This window comes from Fulmarus glacialis, unplaced genomic scaffold (genome assembly GCF_000690835.1).
Source record: "Fulmarus glacialis isolate BGI_N327 unplaced genomic scaffold, ASM69083v1 scaffold17941, whole genome shotgun sequence".
Classification (NCBI taxonomy): Eukaryota; Metazoa; Chordata; class Aves; order Procellariiformes; family Procellariidae; genus Fulmarus; species Fulmarus glacialis.
This window is the reverse complement of record NW_009191207.1, coordinates 18,752-39,964: the sequence shown is the minus strand read 5'-3', so window position 1 is coordinate 39,964 and position 21,213 is coordinate 18,752. Positions and strand designations below refer to the sequence as shown.

General features: G+C 45.1%; 1 protein-coding gene across 1 annotated transcript in view; it reads left to right on the top strand.

The window, feature by feature from the left end:
- Positions 1 to 422: 422 nt before the first annotated feature.
- IFT172 (intraflagellar transport 172) overlaps positions 423 to 21,213 on the top strand; it is a gene marked incomplete at its 5' end in the record, with an annotated part of 37,293 nt that continues 16,502 nt past the window's right edge. Inside the window, 22 exons of the mRNA XM_009586610.1 lie at positions 423 to 462; positions 3,361 to 3,426; positions 3,820 to 3,899; positions 5,368 to 5,455; positions 6,293 to 6,507; positions 6,604 to 6,727; positions 7,815 to 7,910; positions 8,807 to 8,968; positions 9,731 to 9,784; positions 10,309 to 10,412; positions 11,061 to 11,146; positions 11,598 to 11,710; positions 14,475 to 14,642; positions 15,010 to 15,146; positions 15,975 to 16,082; positions 16,618 to 16,702; positions 17,038 to 17,130; positions 17,442 to 17,519; positions 17,924 to 18,172; positions 20,025 to 20,103; positions 20,504 to 20,624; positions 21,018 to 21,162. Coding sequence (XP_009584905.1) covers positions 423 to 462; positions 3,361 to 3,426; positions 3,820 to 3,899; positions 5,368 to 5,455; positions 6,293 to 6,507; positions 6,604 to 6,727; positions 7,815 to 7,910; positions 8,807 to 8,968; positions 9,731 to 9,784; positions 10,309 to 10,412; positions 11,061 to 11,146; positions 11,598 to 11,710; positions 14,475 to 14,642; positions 15,010 to 15,146; positions 15,975 to 16,082; positions 16,618 to 16,702; positions 17,038 to 17,130; positions 17,442 to 17,519; positions 17,924 to 18,172; positions 20,025 to 20,103; positions 20,504 to 20,624; positions 21,018 to 21,162 — 2,491 coding nt within the window. The remainder of the gene's footprint in view (positions 463 to 3,360; positions 3,427 to 3,819; positions 3,900 to 5,367; positions 5,456 to 6,292; positions 6,508 to 6,603; positions 6,728 to 7,814; positions 7,911 to 8,806; positions 8,969 to 9,730; positions 9,785 to 10,308; positions 10,413 to 11,060; positions 11,147 to 11,597; positions 11,711 to 14,474; positions 14,643 to 15,009; positions 15,147 to 15,974; positions 16,083 to 16,617; positions 16,703 to 17,037; positions 17,131 to 17,441; positions 17,520 to 17,923; positions 18,173 to 20,024; positions 20,104 to 20,503; positions 20,625 to 21,017; positions 21,163 to 21,213) is intronic.

Below are 21,213 nucleotides of genomic sequence, written 5' to 3'. Positions count from 1 at the left end.
AAAGGATTGAAAGTGTCTTGGTGAGCACTCCTGGCAGCTCCCTCCCTATCCTTGGGTGGATCCTATCCGGCCCCATGGACTTCTGTGGAGCTGTAGCTGCTGTGACTTCTGTGGAGCCTACGCTGCTGTCCCGTTTCATAGATGTGTAACTGTGGCACGCATCTGCCTCACTTCAGCCTCATTTGCTGGTGTGTGTTGTGTTAAAGGCACTCAGAAAGGCAGGTCACCAGAATTTTGGAAGCTCAGAAGTTGCTTTTTTTTTAATTTTCTGCCTGAAGTTGGTTTGTGATAGACAGTGTACAAGACTTAAATGGCTTGTGTTTGGCAATACTAAAACAGACTGTATACAAACAGTAGGGTAGGCAGAATGGGCAGTATTACTAGCTTCGCTGATAGTCATTTTCATCTACCTTTTTCTGCAGGGGCGACAAGAAGGTGATATGCAACAAGTTCATCCAAACGGTGAGACCCAGACTCCTGTTTAACTCCATTTTCTCCAGCATATGTAGGGTAAAGACAATTAGATGTCTCTCTGCTCATACTCACAGGTGTACTTGGCCAAACTGTCAGTGGTACTTGATCTCCAAGAGGTAGATCCTAAGATAATCTCTAAATTTTGAGGCATGTATTATTTGCCAAGCTTCAGAGGCCTCATAATGCCTGGGTACAACACAGGAATTAATTGTTGAGTGATCAATGCAGTCAATTACAAAACTTTGGAGACTACTTTAGGCATCAGTGGACAGAATGTTTTAAGGGAGTTGAAAGGGAAAATAGGAGAGACTCTGCGCCCAACTATTTTTCACAGGTTGGCTAATCTAAGCCCCAAGATTCCATATTAACTAAAACGTAATGTTTTAAGGGAGTTGAAAGGGAAAATAGGAGTGACTCTGTGCCCAACTATTTTTTACAGGTTGGCTAATCTAAGCCCCAAGGTTCCATATTAACTAAAATGTAGCATGTGCAGAATTCAGTCAAACTGCACAGTTTCCACATGTTCAAAGACTTCAGGCTTGTAATTTCAGTCAGGTTATCTCCTTGGCCTTCTTTGTGTTCTGCTCCTCTAGCTCTGCCTATGTGTGTCAGAGAGCACTCTACTCAGTAGGTCTCTGGCGAGGCTTGTCCTGAGGTTGATGGAAAACGCAAAGGTGTTATAAATTCCTTACATAGAAGACCATCTGTATGAGAAAATACAGTGCACTGACTAGTTCTTTTACCTTCAGGAGCAAATGTCCGGCAGCTGCCCTAGGCTTTCCATCCAGTTGCCATCACACTATGACCCCCACTTTCTCTGTGTCACTAGAAGAGTTCTCTGCTATGCTCCTGAAGAAGCCAGTACCAGTTAGGAGGAGTCATCCTCCTGGGCCAAATCCCCAGGAGACGTAGGCAGAGCTGCTCCTAATGGAGTTGCTGGAGTTTCTGTGCCAGGCGTTCTCAAGCTGCTTCTCGAGTGAAGAGCAGCCTCAGCCTCCGGATTGAAAGCCTACACCTCCGGGCTGGGTCATGGCCCACCACTGCGGCGGCTCTTAGGGCAGCTTGGGAGGGCCCTCTAGCCTCTCTGAACACTCACTCCTGGCTGGAGGAGGGGAAGCCATGTAGTTCTGTTGCTCTGGCGATAAGTGAAGAAAGCTGTTGGTCAGCCTTTGTTTCTCTGTGGTTGAGCTGCTGTGCTGAGTGGTCATGACACTGGAATAGAGTGTCATGAGGAAAAGAGAGCAAGAGGGGCTTGGTGTCCACTTGTCCCTTTCTGAACATCATGGTTGTCCCAGGTGTGGGTACCTGTAGCCTCACTGGAGAGTCCTTTCGTTGTTTGTTGCCTGCTACCTGCCTGCTGGCAGGACTAGCCTCCTGCCCCTCTGGTTCCCCTTTGCTGCAGCACCTGGCTCGCAGCCTGGTGGGAGGCTGCTTGCCTCTCGCGAGGCTTAGATGCTGTGCGCAGCACGCGTGCAGTTTTTTGTATTTTTAATGTAGTGGTTCATTTCTCTTTTCTCTCATTCTCTCATTTTTCCCATGCCATTTCTATCATAATAAATCCTTTATTTTTTCTAATGCTATATGTGTGGTTTCTTACCACTGTGTCCAGTTTTCTCCTGTAACTAAGTATTGAGATTTACATGTTTTGGTGTGTTCAGTCAATATGAGAGATGATTTATTGAGCCCTTTCCCTGTCCTGCCATTTGCAAAACTTGTTGGGCACTCTTACACATCTTGTGAATACAGTGACACTATTCTGCTCTGCTGGCAAGCAAGGCATCCTGCTAGAGGGTCAGGATGAGCATGTGCAAGTTTGACCTTTTTACACAAGTAGCTGAGCAATTGTCACTTTGTGAGGCTTGTTTCTAAGCTACCACTGGGCTGCTTGTGGTTGTGTTAGACTGAAAATAAGGGTCTGGCAGATAATGAGGGAAATATACGGATGTCTGGGAAACAGGTGTTACAAAAAATGGGTCTTGGTCATTGGTTGGACATATAAAGTATGAGCAGCTTAAATATCCAGGGACATTTTGGTATCTGATTGTAGCTGTGTTTGCTGATGTGAATGGTAAGAGTCGGGGATAGAAGGTGAAATGAATAAATGGACTGTATATATGTCTAAAGCAGGCCCAGATGCTTAAAATGGAACAGATGAGCCAGTGAGGCTAGTGCTGGTGGCACAGTGCCAAACACCAGCCTTCTTATTGACTGAAATTCTTCAGTTTAAATGTGAAATGGTTTCATTAACTCTCTTGGCCCTCTCTTACAGTTGGGTTTCATGCTCAGCTTTGTTCATCCTGACCCCCACCTCAGATTTTGAGAATACCTTTGGTTTGGATTTAATTCACCTGTTTCTACCTGACCTACTTGGTAGCATCGGATAACCATCTTGCTTATAAATGAAAAAATATAAATAAAGACTATTTCTGATTCATCAAATGAAGGTCCAATGTACAAATATTTTCATATCTATTACAGAAGCTAGCAGAGTCACATTATTTTTATGTTTTAATACTTGTTGTTGCAAAAAATCTTTTAAAATAGCCATGATTTTGTACATTCAACAATAGCATGTGGAAAACCACACGTCTGATCAATGAGTAATCTTCTGAGAAAAGCATCCATACTGAACACATCTGGTATAACTTTGATGCCCTGCTTTAGCCCTTCTGAGCCTGTTACTTTACCCCAGCTCACTATTACCTAGTTCAAGCTTCAGCATGGCGGCCTCAATCCTACTTTAAGGTCTGTCCAAATGCCCCCATCTCTCCTCTTTCTTGGTCTGAGTGGTCTTACTGTTCATGAGCTGTCTTATGTAGCAATGGGGCAAGAAGCTTTCTAAGTAGGGTGGAGCTCTTATCTCTCTTTTTACCTCCTCCTTGGCAGAGTGCCGTGACCTGCTTATCGTGGCCAGCGGAGAATATCGTTGTCTTTGGTCTTGCCGAAGGAAAGGTAGAGAAACTTGTTATTTGCCTGATTTTCTTTTCCATGCAAGGGCTACCAGGGCCTGCAAGCACCTGGGCTGCAGGGTAGGAGCCATTACTGTGTGGCACTGGGCACGGAATAGCAACAAAGGGATTACACCACTGACTTGAATTTTCTGGTTCTGGTTCCCAGTTAGTCCTTGGAGGTTCTACTGGATCATTTGGTCCTTTTTCCGACCCTTTCTAGAAATGTGGAAGTGTGACTCCAACTTTTCCACTTCTTCTCCAACCTACCAGAGAGCAATGGGCTTCCTGTTATTTCTAGCGCTGGTCATAGACTGGGAAACCTCTGGGGACATTACACCGGGGGAAATCCACATTCTGCAGGCAGAAGCAACATTGATCAGATTCTCTTTCTCAGGTTCGTTTAGCAAATACAAAGAACAACAAGTCTTCCACCATTTATGGGACAGATTCCTATGTGGTCTCGCTAACCTCCAAGTGAGTATGGCATTGCTTTAGCCTACGCTGCTTTGTCTCAGTCTCCCACCTGCTATTGGTGCTGGCATAACTGGTGGCAGTATGGAAGGTTGCCAGAGTGTCTTTCTGCTGTCAGTTCCTTGTCAAGATAATAAAATACTGTGCTTCCCAGAAGGAATTCCTTCCTAAAATCTGATACCTGCCTATGCCACACTGGCCCATGCAGTTTGGTTGTCCCTCAAACCCATTTCAGGGTGCAAGTCCCCATGAGATTACTTACATACATTGATTTGTTTGAATCCATGACTTTAAAAAGATTGAATTTGTCAACTTAATCTAGCTAATTACTAACATTATTCAAGTTTAAGGACTAAAAAAAATAAAAATATTCTGCCAGATAAAATTGTGCCAAGGCTATAATTAGAAAAATAACCATAAAGTGCAATTTTAAATTATTTTAATTAGATTTCATTTTAACTACTTTAGTTTCCTTTACCTAAAAAATTTAAGATATGTCATGGTACTAGCAGTGGGATTTTCACTAAATGGTGTCATTATGGTTTTTGAGTGCTAGACAAATTAAAACCTAAACCTAGTCTAAGACTCTGACTTCCTACTGCTGAGAAATCCCTCCAAAGTCTGTCTTTGCCTCTATTTCAGAGGGTTTCTTTTTCCTCTCTCTCTCTTCCTCTCTCTTCACTGCCCCGCTCCTTCCCCCACCTCTCTTCCCTGCTTCCCCTCCTCTCCCCCCCTGCCAATTCCCTTCCCCCTCTTATTTTATTTCTAAACATAGCTCGTGCTGTTATTGCTATGGTATCAATGACAAATCTGGGATTGCAATCAACAGAAGACAGATGTATGATTCCTGGATTATTACAGTGTTCATAGAATTTGTATTCTGTACTTGAATCATTAAAAAGTGTTCTTTCTGGGTACATTACGTTAGGCCTGTTTCCTCTTCCTTGCTCTTTTCTCCCTGCTTGTGTCGAGAAGTACCCAAGACATTAATGCTACAAATAATGGACTTAGGCCTGGAGTATTTGTCCTGATGTTTTTTTCTCTAAATTGCGTCGCTTTTAGGGATTCCTGGCGTCACAATATCCAGCCTCACCTCTGGAGCAGTTCCAATGCAAGGGTTGTTTGATATACCTTGCTATAAGAAATTGTGTGCATAGTCATTATTCCACTTAAGGTTACTTAGCCTGTTTTAGTAATACAGAAAGTTGGTTATTGTGATTTTATGTGATGAAGATACTTAACTGGCCACTCGCCTTTCCACTCTCCATACTTTTGTCTGCTTTGTTTTTACAGACACTGATACAGGTGCTAGATATTCTTGTGTTCATCACCCAGCTTGTCTTTGGTGAAGGTTCCTTTGATGAGGAACATCAGCGATGACCCTGGGACTGGCTCCTCTGGGCAGGGATATGAAAATAAAGGTGCAAGTCTTACTGCAATATTGCATCATCCTGTCTGTGTTTCTTTGCAGTGTGTCAGGGAAGGGAATCCTGTCTGGCCATGCAGATGGAACCATAGTACGCTTCTTCTTTGATGATGAGGGCTCAGGTGAATCACAGGTATCAAAGATCCTTATTCAGTGAGCAAATTCCTGTTTGCACAGCCTATTCCCAGCTCAAGGGCTCTGGAAAAGGATCAGGCCATGGAAGGAGTGCAAGTCTGGAGAGGAGCTGCAGTCTGTGCTTGCTAGCATAGGTTTTATGGAGAACTGTGACTAGATGGCTTTGAAATACACTGAGTGCAGTGGTAAGAGAGGAAGTTACGTTTTTGTGTATGAGACATAAAGCTTTTCAGGTCTGGAAAGATCTGATTTTAGAGTGTCCAGGAGAATGACGCTTGAATGGGTAGGGTTCCAGGGAATAGCTATTGTTGTCTTCTCACTAAGCAATGTGTAGTTATCCCAGTTAACCCTGAATCACAAGTTCACACCCTGCCTGCGGACAGGATACTCTAGGCACCCAGCATTTGTCCTGAGCCTCCTGCTTCTCTCCAAAAGGAGTAGTCTCTCTGCTTCAAGCTGTGGTGAAGGGAATGGTATTCTCACTCGGATCTTTTCTCTCCAACTGAAGCAGTTTGAGCATGCCTGCTCTCTAGCATGATATGCTGGTATACTCTGCTATGTTAAGAGTGCGTCCCAGTCTAGTTAATGGTACTGGTCTTCTTACTGGCATCAGAAATCTTTTCTCCCAATTAAATGAATGGAATAGTTGATACATCTCTCAGTTCTGCTTTCAGTCTGCCTTCCTACAGACTCAGGCAGGCAGACAAAGCAAGCCCCATGAACTGGACTTTACAGAAGGGCCTCATACTGGTCTCATTGTGATAGCTGAATACAGAGGCCAGTTGGGGGCTAGAGCCATTCACGTTTTCAGGATGTTCTTTCTTGTCTAATGTAGGGTAAGTTGGTGATGCATCCCTGTCCTCCTTATGCCCTCGCCTGGGCTTCCAACAGCATTGTGGCTGCAGGCTGTGATAAGAAGATTGTAGCTTATGGGAGGGAAGGCAATGTGATTCAAACCTTTGACTATAGCCGGGACTCGTCAGAGAAGGAATTTACCACAGCAGCTGCCAGTCCTGGCGGCCAGTCTGTCGTCATTGGCAGTTATGATAGGTATGGTGCCCGATGGTAAAGTCTCTTTTTTATAGTGCTTTCTTCTTCAACCATACACAGTTCTTCGTGTCTCTGCTTTCTCATCTATTCTCCCAGGTTAAGGGTTTTGAACTGGAGCCCACGCCGCAGTGCCTGGGAGGAAGGCAAACCCAAAGAAATTGCTCACCTCTACACCATCACAGCTTTAGCATGGAAGAGGGATGGTTCACGGATCTGTGTGGTTTGTATCATCAGTCAGCAACCTTGAGCCCATGAGCCACGCACCAGGCACAGTCTTGTGCATGCTCCTGAGAACAAAGTGATGTGGTACAGGGAGGGCTTATGAGGGTGGTCACACCATCACCTAGGTGTGCGATGCAAGGTGCCTAGGCTGAGACCTTGTGCAAGGGACACTGCTGCAGTCAGATGTGTAGAGTGCAGAGTATGAAGCTGGAAGATACCATGGACGATTGTGTAATGGCTCATTGGTAGCAGCAGTCTTCCTTTTTTCACAGAAGCATAATAAGGTCAGCATAGCTTCTCTAGAGCAGTCTCATGAGCATTCTTTCCTCTGAGCACCTGTGAGAAGCAGTATAAAAACTGATCTTATACTCTATGTTTATGTGCTATGTTTTCAGTTCAGAGTTGTCTTTCTTCTACTTTCAGCCTTTGGGCCTTGATCTGCCTTTCTCTATTAAGTTAAATAATTCTTTAAAGCTCTTTAAATTAACCTTTCTGCAAATCTTTCTGTATTAAGTTGAATAACTCTTTAAAGCACTTAAATTATTTAGGAGGGTTGCCATTTGCAACTTTTCTTTTTATGTTCAACAAAATTAAGAGTCCTTGAAATATTTTCAGATAGAGAATTAATTGAACACGTGAACAATTACTTGCAGAGAAAGGGAAGGGGCTAAGGAATAGGAAAGCAGTGAAAGGGAATGGGGATGTTATAAAGAAAGAGATAAAAGCGGAACGACTCTGCTGGGAGGAGAGTTTGGGAGGCTGGGAGAGAGAGAAGTGGAAAACTGAGAGGGATAATGCGGAAGATGAGGATGAAGGTGATGTTTAACCCCTTCTCTTGCTCTGCCATGTATGTGGCAGTATTTGGTAAGCTCTATTTCTCTGAGAATTTCTCTATCTATCTGTTCTCTCAAGAAAGTCATGATAGGGCTGTTCCTCATGCATCTGGGGGCTTGAGCCCTGTTCCCCAGAGCAGCCAAGACCTGTGGATTTCTGTCTCAACTCTGATCCTCTTCATGTAAGTAGGGTCTAGAATACCTCTTCTTAACAGAATTCACTGTCTGTGTGCAATGTGTTTGTTTCCCCAGGGCACTCTGTGTGGAGGAGTTGAACAATTTGACTGCTGCCTTCGTAGAAGCATTTACAAAAATAAATTTGAAATGACGTATGTGGGACCAAGCCAGGTAAGAGAATATCCAATGAAGTAATGTGTCTTCATGAAAATGGGATGCTTACTAAAACTAGACATATTTGGAGTTCTTGGTGCCATCAGCTTCTTTCCTGTCCATCATCTGTCTTCAGTCCTTGGCCCAATCATTCAGATTCCTTGTAATCAGCTGAGGGAACCTGTAAATTCTGTACAGTCACTAGCTTCAGCCCCAGTAAAACTATACTTGAAAGAGTTGGGAATGATGGTGTATTTTTCTGAAACCTCATTTTACCTTATTCCTTCCTCCCTTTAAAACAGTTACACTGCCTTGAAAAATATGCGCTAAAATTGGCACAGCAAATTACCGAAGTATTTTAGGTACACATCTGCACCTTGTTTGTTCATAGCAACTTGTCAGGAAAGGCATTGGGAATATTCCAGGGACAGGGTCAAGGCTGGGTGGAAATTGGCTAGGAGCAAAGACAATGGAGTTTATTTCCTAGCTTGTGAATTTATGTGGGGTACCTCCCTGCCAAATGGAGGCTTCTTAAGTGGTTTCATTTCAGCCAACTTTACCTGGCTCAAAATCAGGTAGTAAGGGTGAGCTAGCCGTCCAGGCACCCCTCTGTAGTCAGTGGAGAGACAGCAGGACTCTTAGAGGGTGACTCATCCTCGGGGGCCTGAGTAGTCCTACAATTAGGCTAGAAACTTCTAAATGGCCGAAGTGAGGATCCCACACTTCTACTACAGTTGTCATCCCATACAAAAGGAATGGTAAGGTTTCTTTAAAAAGCAGTGTGAAAGGATGTGAGGGGACATCTAAATATTCAAATATCATCTGTTGCGTAATCTTCCATGGCGCAAGAAGTCTGTTTTCTTCCTCTGTGCATGGAAAGAGGGCCTCATATTGCTTTTTCCTACTTTCTCTAGGTCATTGTGAAGAACCTCTCAACAGGAGCTCGAGTTGTGTTGAAATCCCAGTATGGTTATGAGATTGATGAGGTGAAGATCTTAGGGAAAGACAGATATCTGGTAGCCCATACCTCAGACACGTTACTGCTGGGTGATATCAGCTCCAACAAGCTCAGTGAGGTACTGGAAAATCTGTGGCATTTCCTTAACTTTGTAACTCAAAGGATATGTTTTGTGCATGGAAACAATACATTTATTTTCAAAGAATCATAGAATAATTCAGGTTGGAAGGGACCTTGGGAGGTCTCAAGGAAGAAAAAGGACAGCTGCAGCCTTAGTTTTCAGTTTTCTGCCTCTCTGACCACTTGCCTGTTGTCATCACAGTAACTATTGCATTATCCAGTGCTCTTCTCAAATTCCAAATCAGCTGGTCCCCCACTGGCACTATGCTGATCAGTCATTGCTAACATGACTCCAAAAAAGAAGGGTTTCAGCTACATGCGGTGTGGAGATTCTGCCCCTACAAATGGTAGCACTGATTCTGTGGAGATTTATGGAGGCAAAGAGGCTGTTGGGGGTGCTTTTTATAACAAAGTTAGTCTGAGGAAGGTGGAGAAGTGCCTGTGAAAGAATAGGCTAGAGGGAGTACATTGGTCACATAAAGGCCTCTTGTCCAGAAGGCAATAAGATACTACACAAAGACAACAGGAGTCTGAAACAGAGGTTAAAAAAAGGAGAGGGAAGTGAGGAACTTGCAAGCTGGGAATGACTGAACAACAGTATTGACAGCTGAAGTGCTGGAACATGATCCCTTCTGCAGTGTAATTCTTGCTATCTGTTGTGGGAGTTGAGAGGTGGACAGTAGACCACAATGCCTGCAACCTGGTCCCCTGCAGGAGCTGTTAGCCTGACATTTGCTCACTCCATGCCATTGCTTTGTAGGTGGCATGGCAAGGATCTGGAGGGAATGAGAAGTTCTTCTTCGACAATGAGAACGTAAGTTGGATGGGACAGGATGCTATCCATGAATGGTGAGTAAAGCAGTATGTGCACCAGCAGAAAAAGTGTCAGCTGGACGTCTGGAAAATCCTGTTTCTCTGCAATTTCCTTGGCTTACCCTCTCCATGCAGATCCTGATATGCTTCCTCCCCATACTTGCCTTTTGCACATACCAGGTACAGAACAAACTCAGTGTACGGACTGTCAAGTTATACAAGTTATAACCCTATAGAAGAGCAGAGCAATAAAAGAGCAACGGCCAGAGAGGATGTTAGAAGTACAGAATACAGCTGTCAGGGTGACAGCTTGGCTCCTGCAGGACCGATAGGCCCAGAACTAAAATCCCCAACTCTGAGGAAAAGCTGGCAGTCACAACAGGAAGCCAAGGACAATTCCTTACTCATCCCAGAGGGTTTGGATTTAGACTTGTGTGCAGCAGAGTTCTTTTCTGCACACCTCACTAGTAGGTATGTGTGCTTATGTGGCTTTTCTGTAAGAATGTATTCCCCTGTCACCTTCAGGTCTGCATGATATTTAATGCTGGAGAGCTGACACTGGTGGAATATGGAAGCAATGACATCCTGGGGTCTGTCCGCACAGAGTTCATGAACCCTCATCTTGTCAGGTAAGTGTCCCACCTGCCTGTGTGGCCAGTAGAGGCATTTTGTGAGAGTGACGTCAGATATATACACTTGGAAGTAGACTCTGTAGAACGCAGCCCCCAAACACTGGGTCCTGAGTAATCTGCTTCTGAAAGCGACTGATGGTGGGGTTTAATTTCTCAGTTACACTTAATGGTTGTAAGGTTTTAGAAGCACAAGCGACCATTTTCCTCTGATACATGCTTATTGAAGCCTGACTTGGCTATTGCTGAAGAGGGACCTCCTGTGCATGTACTCAGGCATCTCTGCATCCAGCTGGTCCTAGTACAGCATTATCAGGGACTCTAGATGCCAGTAGGACCTCCTCTGTCCCTCTGAAATACTATACTCCATTTTTTGATTCGAGAGAAGGGAGGATCATGGGCTGCTCGGAGGAGGTGGAAGCAGTGTAACTAATTTGCTCTTGGGGACCCTGGTTCCAGAGGGGCAATTTCCGGAGTGAAGCCATGAATCAGAAAGGTTTGTTCTCATTTGAGGCAGCCGTAGGTACTGTGCAAGAGTCACAGGTCAGAGAACTGCAAGAGGCTCCACGTGCTTGGGGAAACTGTGATTCAGTCCTGTGAATTTAGAGAGTAGAAAAGGTAACGGTCATCATTCCCTTCATATAATAGTGTCCGTATCAACGAGAGACGGCAGAGAGGCGTGGAGAACAACAAGAGACTGGCTTATCTGATAGACATCAAGACTATAGCAACAGGTGAATGTAAACGTCCCTCTCCTGTATTTTGCCAGCCTTCCTGATTCCTTTTTATGTTCTATGCCAGGCAGCATATCCCTGAAGGCCCTCTTTGCATTCACTCTACCAAGCAGCAGATTTCTGAAGGCCCCCTTTGCATTCAGTCTGCCTGGCAGCAGACCACTAGAGACCAGGCTGCCCGGCTTTTGGCAGGTTGGACCTGAGATTTTGTGCAGTTCAGCATGATGATATTGCTGCCTGCACTGCCTGTGATCTGTGCATGCTCACAGAGGGGGGAGAGAGTTACTGCTGTTGATAAGGCATCAAGATAAAATGTCACTGCAGTCTGCTTTTCATGTCACAGTGTGTTTGCCAATGGGTCCTGCCCTAATTAGGTCCCAAGCACCTGATCCCTATGGGAAAGCATTGAATGTTCAGCACTTCGGGGCACATCCTTTCTTTTCTTCCCAAGTGGACCTTGTTGGTGGCTACAATGCTGGCACTATCAGCCATGACAGCAAGATTGATTGGCTGGAGCTGAATGAAACAGGCCACAAACTACTCTTCAGGGACAAGAAGATGAGGGTGAGGCGGGTGCATCTGGGGGAGTGTGGCAAGACGGCATCCCTGGGGAGAGGTAAAGACAGATATGCCCAAATAGAGAGAGGGAGGTGAGAAACACATATGAAGTACTCCTGATTTTTTGACCACTCCTTTGAGGAACATAGTCCGTGTTCAGATTGCATGAGCTGGCAGCATTGCATGTTTGGTCTTGAGTCATAACTAATTCTGAAGTTAGTTACTAGACATCTTGCTCCATCTCATCACACCTGAAAATGAAAATCATAGACTCTGCTGCTGTGAGATGGAGACAAGTGGGTTAATCTCAGGATGAGGACCCTATTGTTGCACTTAAACATGTAAATTTAAAAAAAGTGTTCTCTGCAACAGCTTGGCTTATGTCTATAAGATGAATTCTCTAATTCTCTAAAACAGGGTAGTCACAACCAAATAGCTTGTTCGGTATGGTCCTTGGCTTGTGCTGATTCCCAGACCATGACTGAATGTTGTCTCAGAGAGTACTAATAAGCCCAGGACAAAACTATGCCCAAAATCATGGTAATGGTTTCACACTACAGATTATGATGTGCAGGTATTCACCTCATGTCCTAGCCATGTTTAGTTTAGCTGTACAGATACAGCTGAAGAAGCTCACTGCAGCAGGCCAGAAGATGTATTTATCAATTGTATTACAGTTCCACTCAGTTTACTGTCAAGCCTTCTTCACTATTATGAACGTAAGGCTCCTTGACCACTTGACTTCATTTGCTCCTCTTGTCACAAGGGTGTCCTGAGAAGACAATATGGCCCTCTTGACAATGGTCTAATTCACATCTAGAATTTCTACGCAAGTGTCCCAGATGCTGTGGCGGACCCCAGCTATAGCACTGCAGTTCATCACAGGATGGTTTTAATTGCTCCAGAGTTCAGATCCCATTGGGGGCTGTCAGTCTGCAGTAGAATATTTCCACATTGGCTGTACCTCTCTCCTTAGTCAAAGGATGGGTAAAGTATTATGTTCATACATGCATATGTGTTGAAATCCCTGAGAACTTTCTCAGCCTCATCTCAGAAGAAACTCTGAATTCACCCCTCACATTTCAGACAGGAACCCCAGGCTTCTTCACTGAGCTGCTCCTCCTTCGTCATTTTTGGCAGCTTGACCCTTAAGATTGCTTCATAGATTGTAGGGGGTGCAGAGTTATCTTCTTGCTTGGGAACCACAGATCTCAAATTAATTACTTGTCTGCTTGTTATCAGTCATACACAGGCTGATTCATTGCTGCCAAGCTTATCAGCTAGCAACCAGTGTGCTCAACTTTGTAGCCAAAGATTGCAGTGCATACATCTGCTGCCTCACAAACTCTTTACCACGGACTTCTCTCACAAGAGTGTACTGGAGGTAGGCTTTCTTGCACGAAGACTGTAGTTCTGGTTCTGGGCCATCACAGAACAAGGACTCCTACAAGTACTCTGTGATTCCAGAGAAATAGAAGGAGCAGCCCAATGTGGATTTGCAAAAAATGTAATGCCTGCATCTGCGTTAGAGTACCTCTGTAATCAAGACCCTCTTAACTCTCAGAAGGAGGATTGTTCCATGTCTAGAGCTCTTTAGGACACTACTTTCACATGTCCATAAAAGTATCAGTCAAGACAGACCTTCACTACAAAGGAGACTGAATCACTGCCAATAGCAAGGGCTTCTGTTTGGGCTCTGCTTCACTGATACTCTTCAGAAAGGTACTAACAATGATTGCAGCCTGCACCAGCTGAAACAGGCTTCTATTTGTAAGTGATATGTACATTTCCTCAAGGCTGTGTGTGTCCTATCATGTGAGAAGAGAGAGCTTTCCCAGCAATATATCTTTTTATATTTATTTCTGCAGTCTTTTTCAGTTTATATTTGGGTCCTCTAATTCCTCCTGTCTCAACAAGAGGCAGTGGCATCATCAAGATTGCTTTTGCCTCTTTTGGCTCCTTTTCAGGCCTCTCAAGAGGCTATATAGGCAGCCCCTTCATTAAATACTGCCACCAGCCTAAATCAGACAGTACCATGATTCTCCTAAGCTATGTCTGTACATATTTCTCCAACCGGTTTGGTACAGACTGAAACAGGGACGTTCTTGTTCTCTTTTGACTGGTATGTCTTGAGACTAGCACAATTGTCTTTTCTTTTTCTCTTTCTCATCTTTGTTAGGTGAGGACAATTATGACAAGGAGCAGGGACAGCCTAGGACTTTTAAGTTACAAGGCATCTTTTAAGTTACATACATCTTTGTTATGCCATGTATCAGGTTACACCTTCCAAATTGTCAGGTTTGTTTCAGGGCAGTGTATTCTACAAACAAACACCCTCTCACCTTATTGGCGACAGTTCTTGCAATAGGACTCTACCTAGGATGGACAGTTCAGCCCAGAACTGCAGAGGAAGGCCCGTCTTGGTCCCCCAGTTTGTTTGCATGAAGGACTTAAGAGATCATTCTCCTGTTCAGCTCTGCAACTAAGAGGGAACTGAAGTAGCACAAGGCATATTCTGGTTTATATACTTATGTGCCTAGCAATAAGGAAGCCAGGATTTGAGCATGCTGCTTAAAATACTGCAAGGGTTAAAAATGGTCTTAAGTCTCGGATAGTAATGTGTGTAAATAGCAGTGTGGAAGTTTGGGCTATGTATCTTGGAAAAAGTCTGATTCCTGGTTGGTAATATCTGTTTACAAGATGCTTGCTTAGATGTTCCTACTGTGTTCATGAGCCCAGCTGAGCCTTTTTCTCCTGTTCTCCCATCTAGTTGCAGCTCTATGACATTGAAAGCAGCACCAAGACTACCATTTTGAACTATTGCTCCTATGTGCAGTGGGTCCCAGGCAGTGATGTGGTGGTGGCTCAGAACAGAAACAGCCTCTGCATTTGGTATAACATTGATGCTCCAGAGCGAGTCACCATGTTTCCTCTGAAGGTAAAACTGTGGAGACTTCGATTACCTCCAGCAGTTTCTGTTACTTCTTGCTCACATGTGTGGGAATAGGGTAGTATTGCAGAAGGGAGACAGAAGGGAACTGCTAGTTTCTCCTGGACAAAATACGAGCTCATCTGTCAACTTTGTGGCAGGCATTTCTGGCAGAACTTGGAGACAGTTAATACAGCAAGGAGCTGCTCAGTGGCTTTTTCGTTCCCTCTGGTGAGATAAAGATGATGTCTGCTTGGTGTGAGCTCATTCAGCAGAACTTAAATCAGCAGAGCTGTCGCAGTGCTGTCCTCACATCCCTGCTACCCCACATACTTGAGGAGAACATGGGAGAGTTGATAGCTGGTACTCTTTCCAGGGCGATATTGTAGACTTGGAACGGAATGATGGAAAGACTGAAGTGATAGTATCTGAAGGGGTGAACACCGTGTCCTACACCCTGGACGAAGGCCTCATAGAGTTTGGAACTGCCGTTGATGATGGGGATTATCACAGGTAAGTGCTAGATACACCACATGGTGATGGCAGGTAGCCCACTTCACATAACAGACATCTGAGGGTCAGCAATCCATGAACTACAGCAGCACAGCTTTCCATACGGAGTTGAAGTTTAGGCTCTGAGCATGATACTGGTGCCAGGTCTGGCTATAATGTGCAGCAGAGTCCTTCAGGAGTGAATATTCAGCTTTTTCATCTTGAGAGCTCTGTGGTTTCAAACTCTGTGGCACGAGAGACTGGCCAGTCTGGTCCCATTGACACTGACAGAAATTCACTGAAGGCAGTTTTCACTTACCTGCAGTGAGTAAGTTTGTATTCTGTAGCAGCCAGATGTGAAGTGGTACTCAAGCACTTTTGCTGCTGCCCCTCCAGGGATGGTGACTGTCATGGAAACATTCAGGAGCTGTGCAGAGTAAAACTGACTGCCTGAAGCAGTGATGGTAGCCACCTGGGCATGGCTGACATTGTTATAGAGCTTTAAAATTGACTGGGCAAGAAAATTTCATAGCACTGATACCACTTGAGAGACTTTGCATCGGGGACTTACTTCAGACACTACACTTTGGACTTGCCTCACACTGCTACAGCCTTCTGGTGACCATCTGCCTCTAAGTACCTTAGCGCAGATAGGCATCACCTAGATCACTGAACTTTTCCCTGATGTGTCAGGCCCTGTGTTATACAATCCTCTTCAGAACTGGTCACACACAGCTTGCTTTGTTTTCAGTGCAACTCTTGTTGGGAAGCTCCTGTCTCAGCCTAGGATTTTCCTCAGAAAACTTTTCTATTCTGTTACTGAAAGTCTGCAAATCTCTCTGTCTCAAGGGCTACTGCGTTTTTGGAGACACTGGAGATGTCCACAGAGACAGAAGCCATGTGGAAGACCCTAAGCAGACTGGCTTTGGAAGCTAGACAGCTGCATATTGCAGAGAGGTACAGGAAGAAGCTATAACATTTTTCTGGCTTAAACACTCTCTTTGCTGAATCCCTCACAGAAACCAGGATCTAACTAAAGATGTGACTTTTTGTGTGGCCTGGAAGATTCACTGCATTGGAGAATTAAGTGTTCTCTATTCCAGGCAATGACTTTGCCCTTTTATCCTAGACAGTAATGCTAGAACTGGGGACAGGAAGACATCACTCTGTAGCATAAATTTTTGCTGATGGCAACCCAAAGCAGTGTATAGCAAGGCTTCAGGGAGCTGACAGACATGGACAAGCTCAGCGCATCTCTGAAGCGTGGGGAAGTGCAGCATGGGCACTGGTCATGTCTGGGGCTTCTCCCATGGAGCAGGGCTAGAGGGCACACCTGAACATGGGTCTTGGCAAAATCCTTCTCCTGAAGCAGGGCTACGCCACCTCTCCAGCTTGCAGAGCTGGGTCTACTGCCCAGGTTCTGATTTTCTTTTTTTGGACCAAAAGTGGGCAACAAAACCCAGTTATTGACTAACTGCTTTGCTCTTTCCAGGTGCTTTGCAGCTCTGGGCAACATGGCAAAGGCTCGATTTCTGCATGAAACAAATACCATTGCTGACCAGGCAGCTCAAGATCATGTGAGTCAAACATTTTCTGCTATGCAGGGCAGCTGCTTTCCTGTAAACACTTGCATACAGGTTATCTTCTGTGTCCGTGCTCACCAGTGTCCTGCTTACAGACCAGGACCTGGTCGTGTAGAAACTGCTGACATAATCCTTCATCCACGCCTGCCAGGTCCCTCTTCTGGCTAGCTATTTCATATTGCTCTCATCTTGTCACTTCTGTAATTCTCATCTGTCTTCTTCAGTTTCTGTAATGACACAGACCCCACCTGCAATCTCCTCCCATGTACCATTCCAGAGCCTGTTCTTTCACTCAACAAACTGATTGAGCTAACTGATGTTGTCTGCAGGGTGGGGATGGTACAAACTATTATCTGGTGCGTGCCCGCTTGGCCATGCTAGACAAGAACTACAAGCTGGCAGAGATGATCTTCCTGGAACAAGTGAGTAAAGCAATAAGGAGCAGAAAAGGTCTCATTTATTTCTGAGCAGGGAGGTTTGTGCCCTGGTGTGAAAGAGAAAAGGAAGAGGTTGCATATTGCTGGGAGAAGAGTTTTTGCTCTGAAATAGAAGGAGATATTTCTTGTTCCAAGGTGTACGATTGCCCTGACGTGCACAAAGAGGGTGAGAGAGGATGTATATTCATGTAAAGGGGACAGTTCACTTTTTCATGTGTTTTCTACACTGTGAGAGCTCAATGGCAATGTGTCTGCCAAATGGAACCTTCAGGCTGACACTTTGCTCTCTGACACAGAACGCCACAGAGGAGGCCATGGACATGTACCAGGAGCTGCACATGTGGGATGAATGCATTGTGGTTGCCGAGGCCAAGGTACAGAATATAGCCCACTGGACTGTGGGCTGGGCTTGCTTGATAAGTCTTCTGGTTAGGAGTCCATTCAAGGTCTGGGTTCTCTTCACCTGCCCTATCAGGACCTCACTTCTGCTTGGAGGAGCTCCAAGCAGAAAGGAAGGTTGCGTTGATGTAAGCATGGACCTGGGTGAAGTGAGGGAGAAAAGCTACTGAAATTGGTTTAGGAATATCTAAGGCTTCAGAAAAGAATGGATGATGCAGTGGTGCACGGGGCTGGCATTGTGCTTTCTGCTAACTGCAGTTGCTTAGTTTAGCTGGGCAACAAGGAGTCTGGTGCCATGAACTAGCTGTTCAGAGCCTGCAGGATGAGCAGGACAACATCTTGCCTTGCCCAGATCAGCTAATGCTGCATTTCTCAACAGGGACACCCGATGCTGGATAAGTTGCGTCGGGGTTACTACCAGTGGCTGCTAGATACCCAGCAGGAAGAGAAAGCTGGGGAGGTCCAAGAGGGACAGGGCGACTACCTGGCAGCCATCAGCTTATACCTGCGGGCTGGGCTGCCAGCCAAAGCAGCACGGCTCGCCATGAGCAGGGATGAGCTCCTGAGCAATTCGGATGTCATCAATAGGGTCTCCACGGCACTGATCAGAGGAGAACTGTATGAACAGGTGAGTGGCCCACTCCATTGAGCTTTCTTCTTAGTGGCATCAAAGCTGTCCTCTGCATCCGTGAGATGCAGGGGGACTGAGCTGGAAAGCAGCAGATGTAATTCTGTGTTGATAAATTTGCAGTTAACATTTCGGAGGAAATCCTAACTGCATCCATTATATACACAAGTGAGGTCTAGAATTGCTGTTATTAGTTGGAAAAAAGATCACAACTCATTGGCAACATGTCTCTGAAACATCATCTGAGTGTTCAGGAGTGTTCAGTCAAGGAGGCCCTTGGGAAGGTAGGAACCAACAGGAAAGGAGTTGTGAATCGAACAGAACACTTGATATCACTGTGAAAATGTAGAGTGCTTCCTCATAGTAGAATAGAAAATGATGGTACAGCTTTCATATAAGCATAGTCTAAATGGAAAAGCTAAGGAAGAAAAACAAAGGATGTTATGAAGACAATCTGTAGAACCATGAATATCATAGAGAAGGGAAGTGATTATTCTCTGTCTAATAACACAAAAAATTGGTAACTACTTATGATTAGGTGACAGTTTTAAAACAAAAGGGTGTTTTTCACACAGCACATGATCATGTTAATGTAAGAAAGCAGTGCTGAGTCTGACCAGTGCACAGCTTGTTATCCTCGCCAACAGTGGCTTCTTGCAGATGTTTAAGAAAGAAATATAAAGAACAGAGCAGGCAAACGTAGGGTGATACTTCCCCTAGTGTACTTTCGTGGTTTCCAGCAGTTTGCAGACTATAGTGTGTGTGAACAGTTTCATTTTTATGTTTAAGAGCTCTTGATGGATTTAACTTCCATGAGCTTCTCAAATTATTGTTTGAACCATCTGTACTTTTTGATCTACAACGTTGGCTGTGAGCTACCCAGTTCAGTTATGTGTTGTCTGAAAAAAACCACTTATTTTTGCTGGCCTATTTTATATGCCCTGCTTAAATTACATTTCTCCAGTCACATTTTACCTTTGGCATTTTCTGACCATTTCATTTTGACCCAAGAGAATTTTGTGCTTTTCCAAACCTGTCACCTTTTCTTAAGCCTTCAGTTGAAAGGGTAACTGTGGAACTCATTGCTGCTAGCTGTTTTATTACCAAAAGTATAAATGGTCCAAAAGTGATTAGACAAATCATGGAGGTAGAGTCTGTCAAAAACCATTAAATATGATGATGTGAGGGCATCATGACACAAACTCAGGAAGCTTCTGCAATGTTTGTCAGAGATGGATAGACATAATGGAGGACAGGCTGGTGTATACTTGCTCTGTTCTTACAATCTTTCTCTTGACATGTTTTTTGCTACCATTCAAATACTGAAGGGAATGAATCTTTGGTCTGTCAGGATGGCCTTTCTTATATTATGTTCTAAGTTCTACAAGCTTTGAGCCTCATCCCACCTTGTTGGCTGCCACCCTTGCCTAGAGGGTAAAAACCTTCTGCTGCAAGAGGCTGAGTTTCCCCCTTCACTACTCATGCTCAGGGCTCCCGTATGATCATCTGTGTAGCGGAGCTCCTAGGGGCCGTGGTCACAGAAAAGGCTGTTGCTGCATCAGCCACTGTGCAGAGAAGGGAGGTTGTCTCAAAAACTCTTACCTTGTTAGAAGATGGTACCCCAGAAAAACACTTGGGGTATGTCGATCAGCAGAGAGGACAATGGTCTCAGCACATGCAGTCTTTCCTAGAAGTTCCCTTTATCCTCATGCTCTTGGTTAGTGGGGAAGGCATAGCTGATGGAGAAGTCTGCATGACAGGACTGACAAGCTCTGTACATGGGGCTGGTAGGGTGCACGATGGTGTGGGGAAAGAGCGGCTCTGGAAACTGGCAGCTTGTATTTGTCATTAGGCTGGAGACCTGTTTGAGAAGGTCGGGAACCCACAGAAGGCTCTGGAGTGCTATTGCAAGGGCAGTGCCTACCTGAAAGGTACTGTGCTAAATATATTCCTCCCCCGTCCATTCCCAGCAGGAGCCTGGGTACTCTAGCCTGGTGGCAACGTGAGCTGTTGCCCTGGAGCCCAGAGATGCCTCGATGCTCTGAAGCTTCCATGTATCATTTCATTCAATGCATGTATTTTCATGTAGTTGTACCTGCACACACAGTCCCAGAACAGGATCCTTTTCCGAAGGCCTTGATCATGCTGACTGTACCAGCATGGATTTGTTCCAGCTCTCCATAGGGTCCAGATTGCTGGGTAGCCCGTTGGAGCTGGAGTGGGTTAGACAGTCACCATTCCCCTCCCTCTACGCGCCATCCGAGGCCCATGTTCGCCTCAGTTCTGCTTCCTTTCTGGATTCAGCGTAACAGCTATCATGTCCCCTTACAGCAGTGGAGCTGGCTCGCCTGGCATTTCCCACAGAAGTTGTGAAGCTGGAAGAAGCCTGGGGAGACCATCTGGTGCAGCAGAAACAGCTGGATGCTGCTATTAACCATTATATCGAAGCCAGGTGGGGGCAGGTGATGGCTGTATAACCAGCAGCAGTATAACCTGGCAAGCTGTGAAGCTGATACGGTTTGCTTAAATCATCAGGGGGTTTTGCCTGAATAAGCCCCCTTGACCCCACTTTGTCAGTGCCCCTGGTGCTTATTTGCAGTCTCTGCTGGCCCTGACCATGGATGCCTTCCCACATCTCTCCCAAGGTCTTTCAGCCCTGATTATTCTTCCCTGCTGTCCTAGTTCTTCATTCTTTCCCCTTAGCTTTACCAGTTATTCAGATCCTTTTTGCTGCTCTAACCCAGGAAGAAGAATCAAGCAGCAGACCACTTTGGTCTCCCTGGGTTAACTCAGCTGGAGGAGATGGCTGCTGGCTGGCTGTAAAGAGTTATGGTTTTGATGCTAGGTGCTCGATTAAGGCCATTGAGGCAGCCTTGGGAGCCCGGCAGTGGAAGAAGGCCATCTACATTTTGGACTTGCAGGAGAAACAGACAGCAGCCAAATATTACCTCAAGATTGCCCAGCACTATGCAGCTTTACAGGAGTATCAGGTGAGGCCACAGACCACAATCATTGCTGCTCTTTGTGTCCCTTGGGACTGC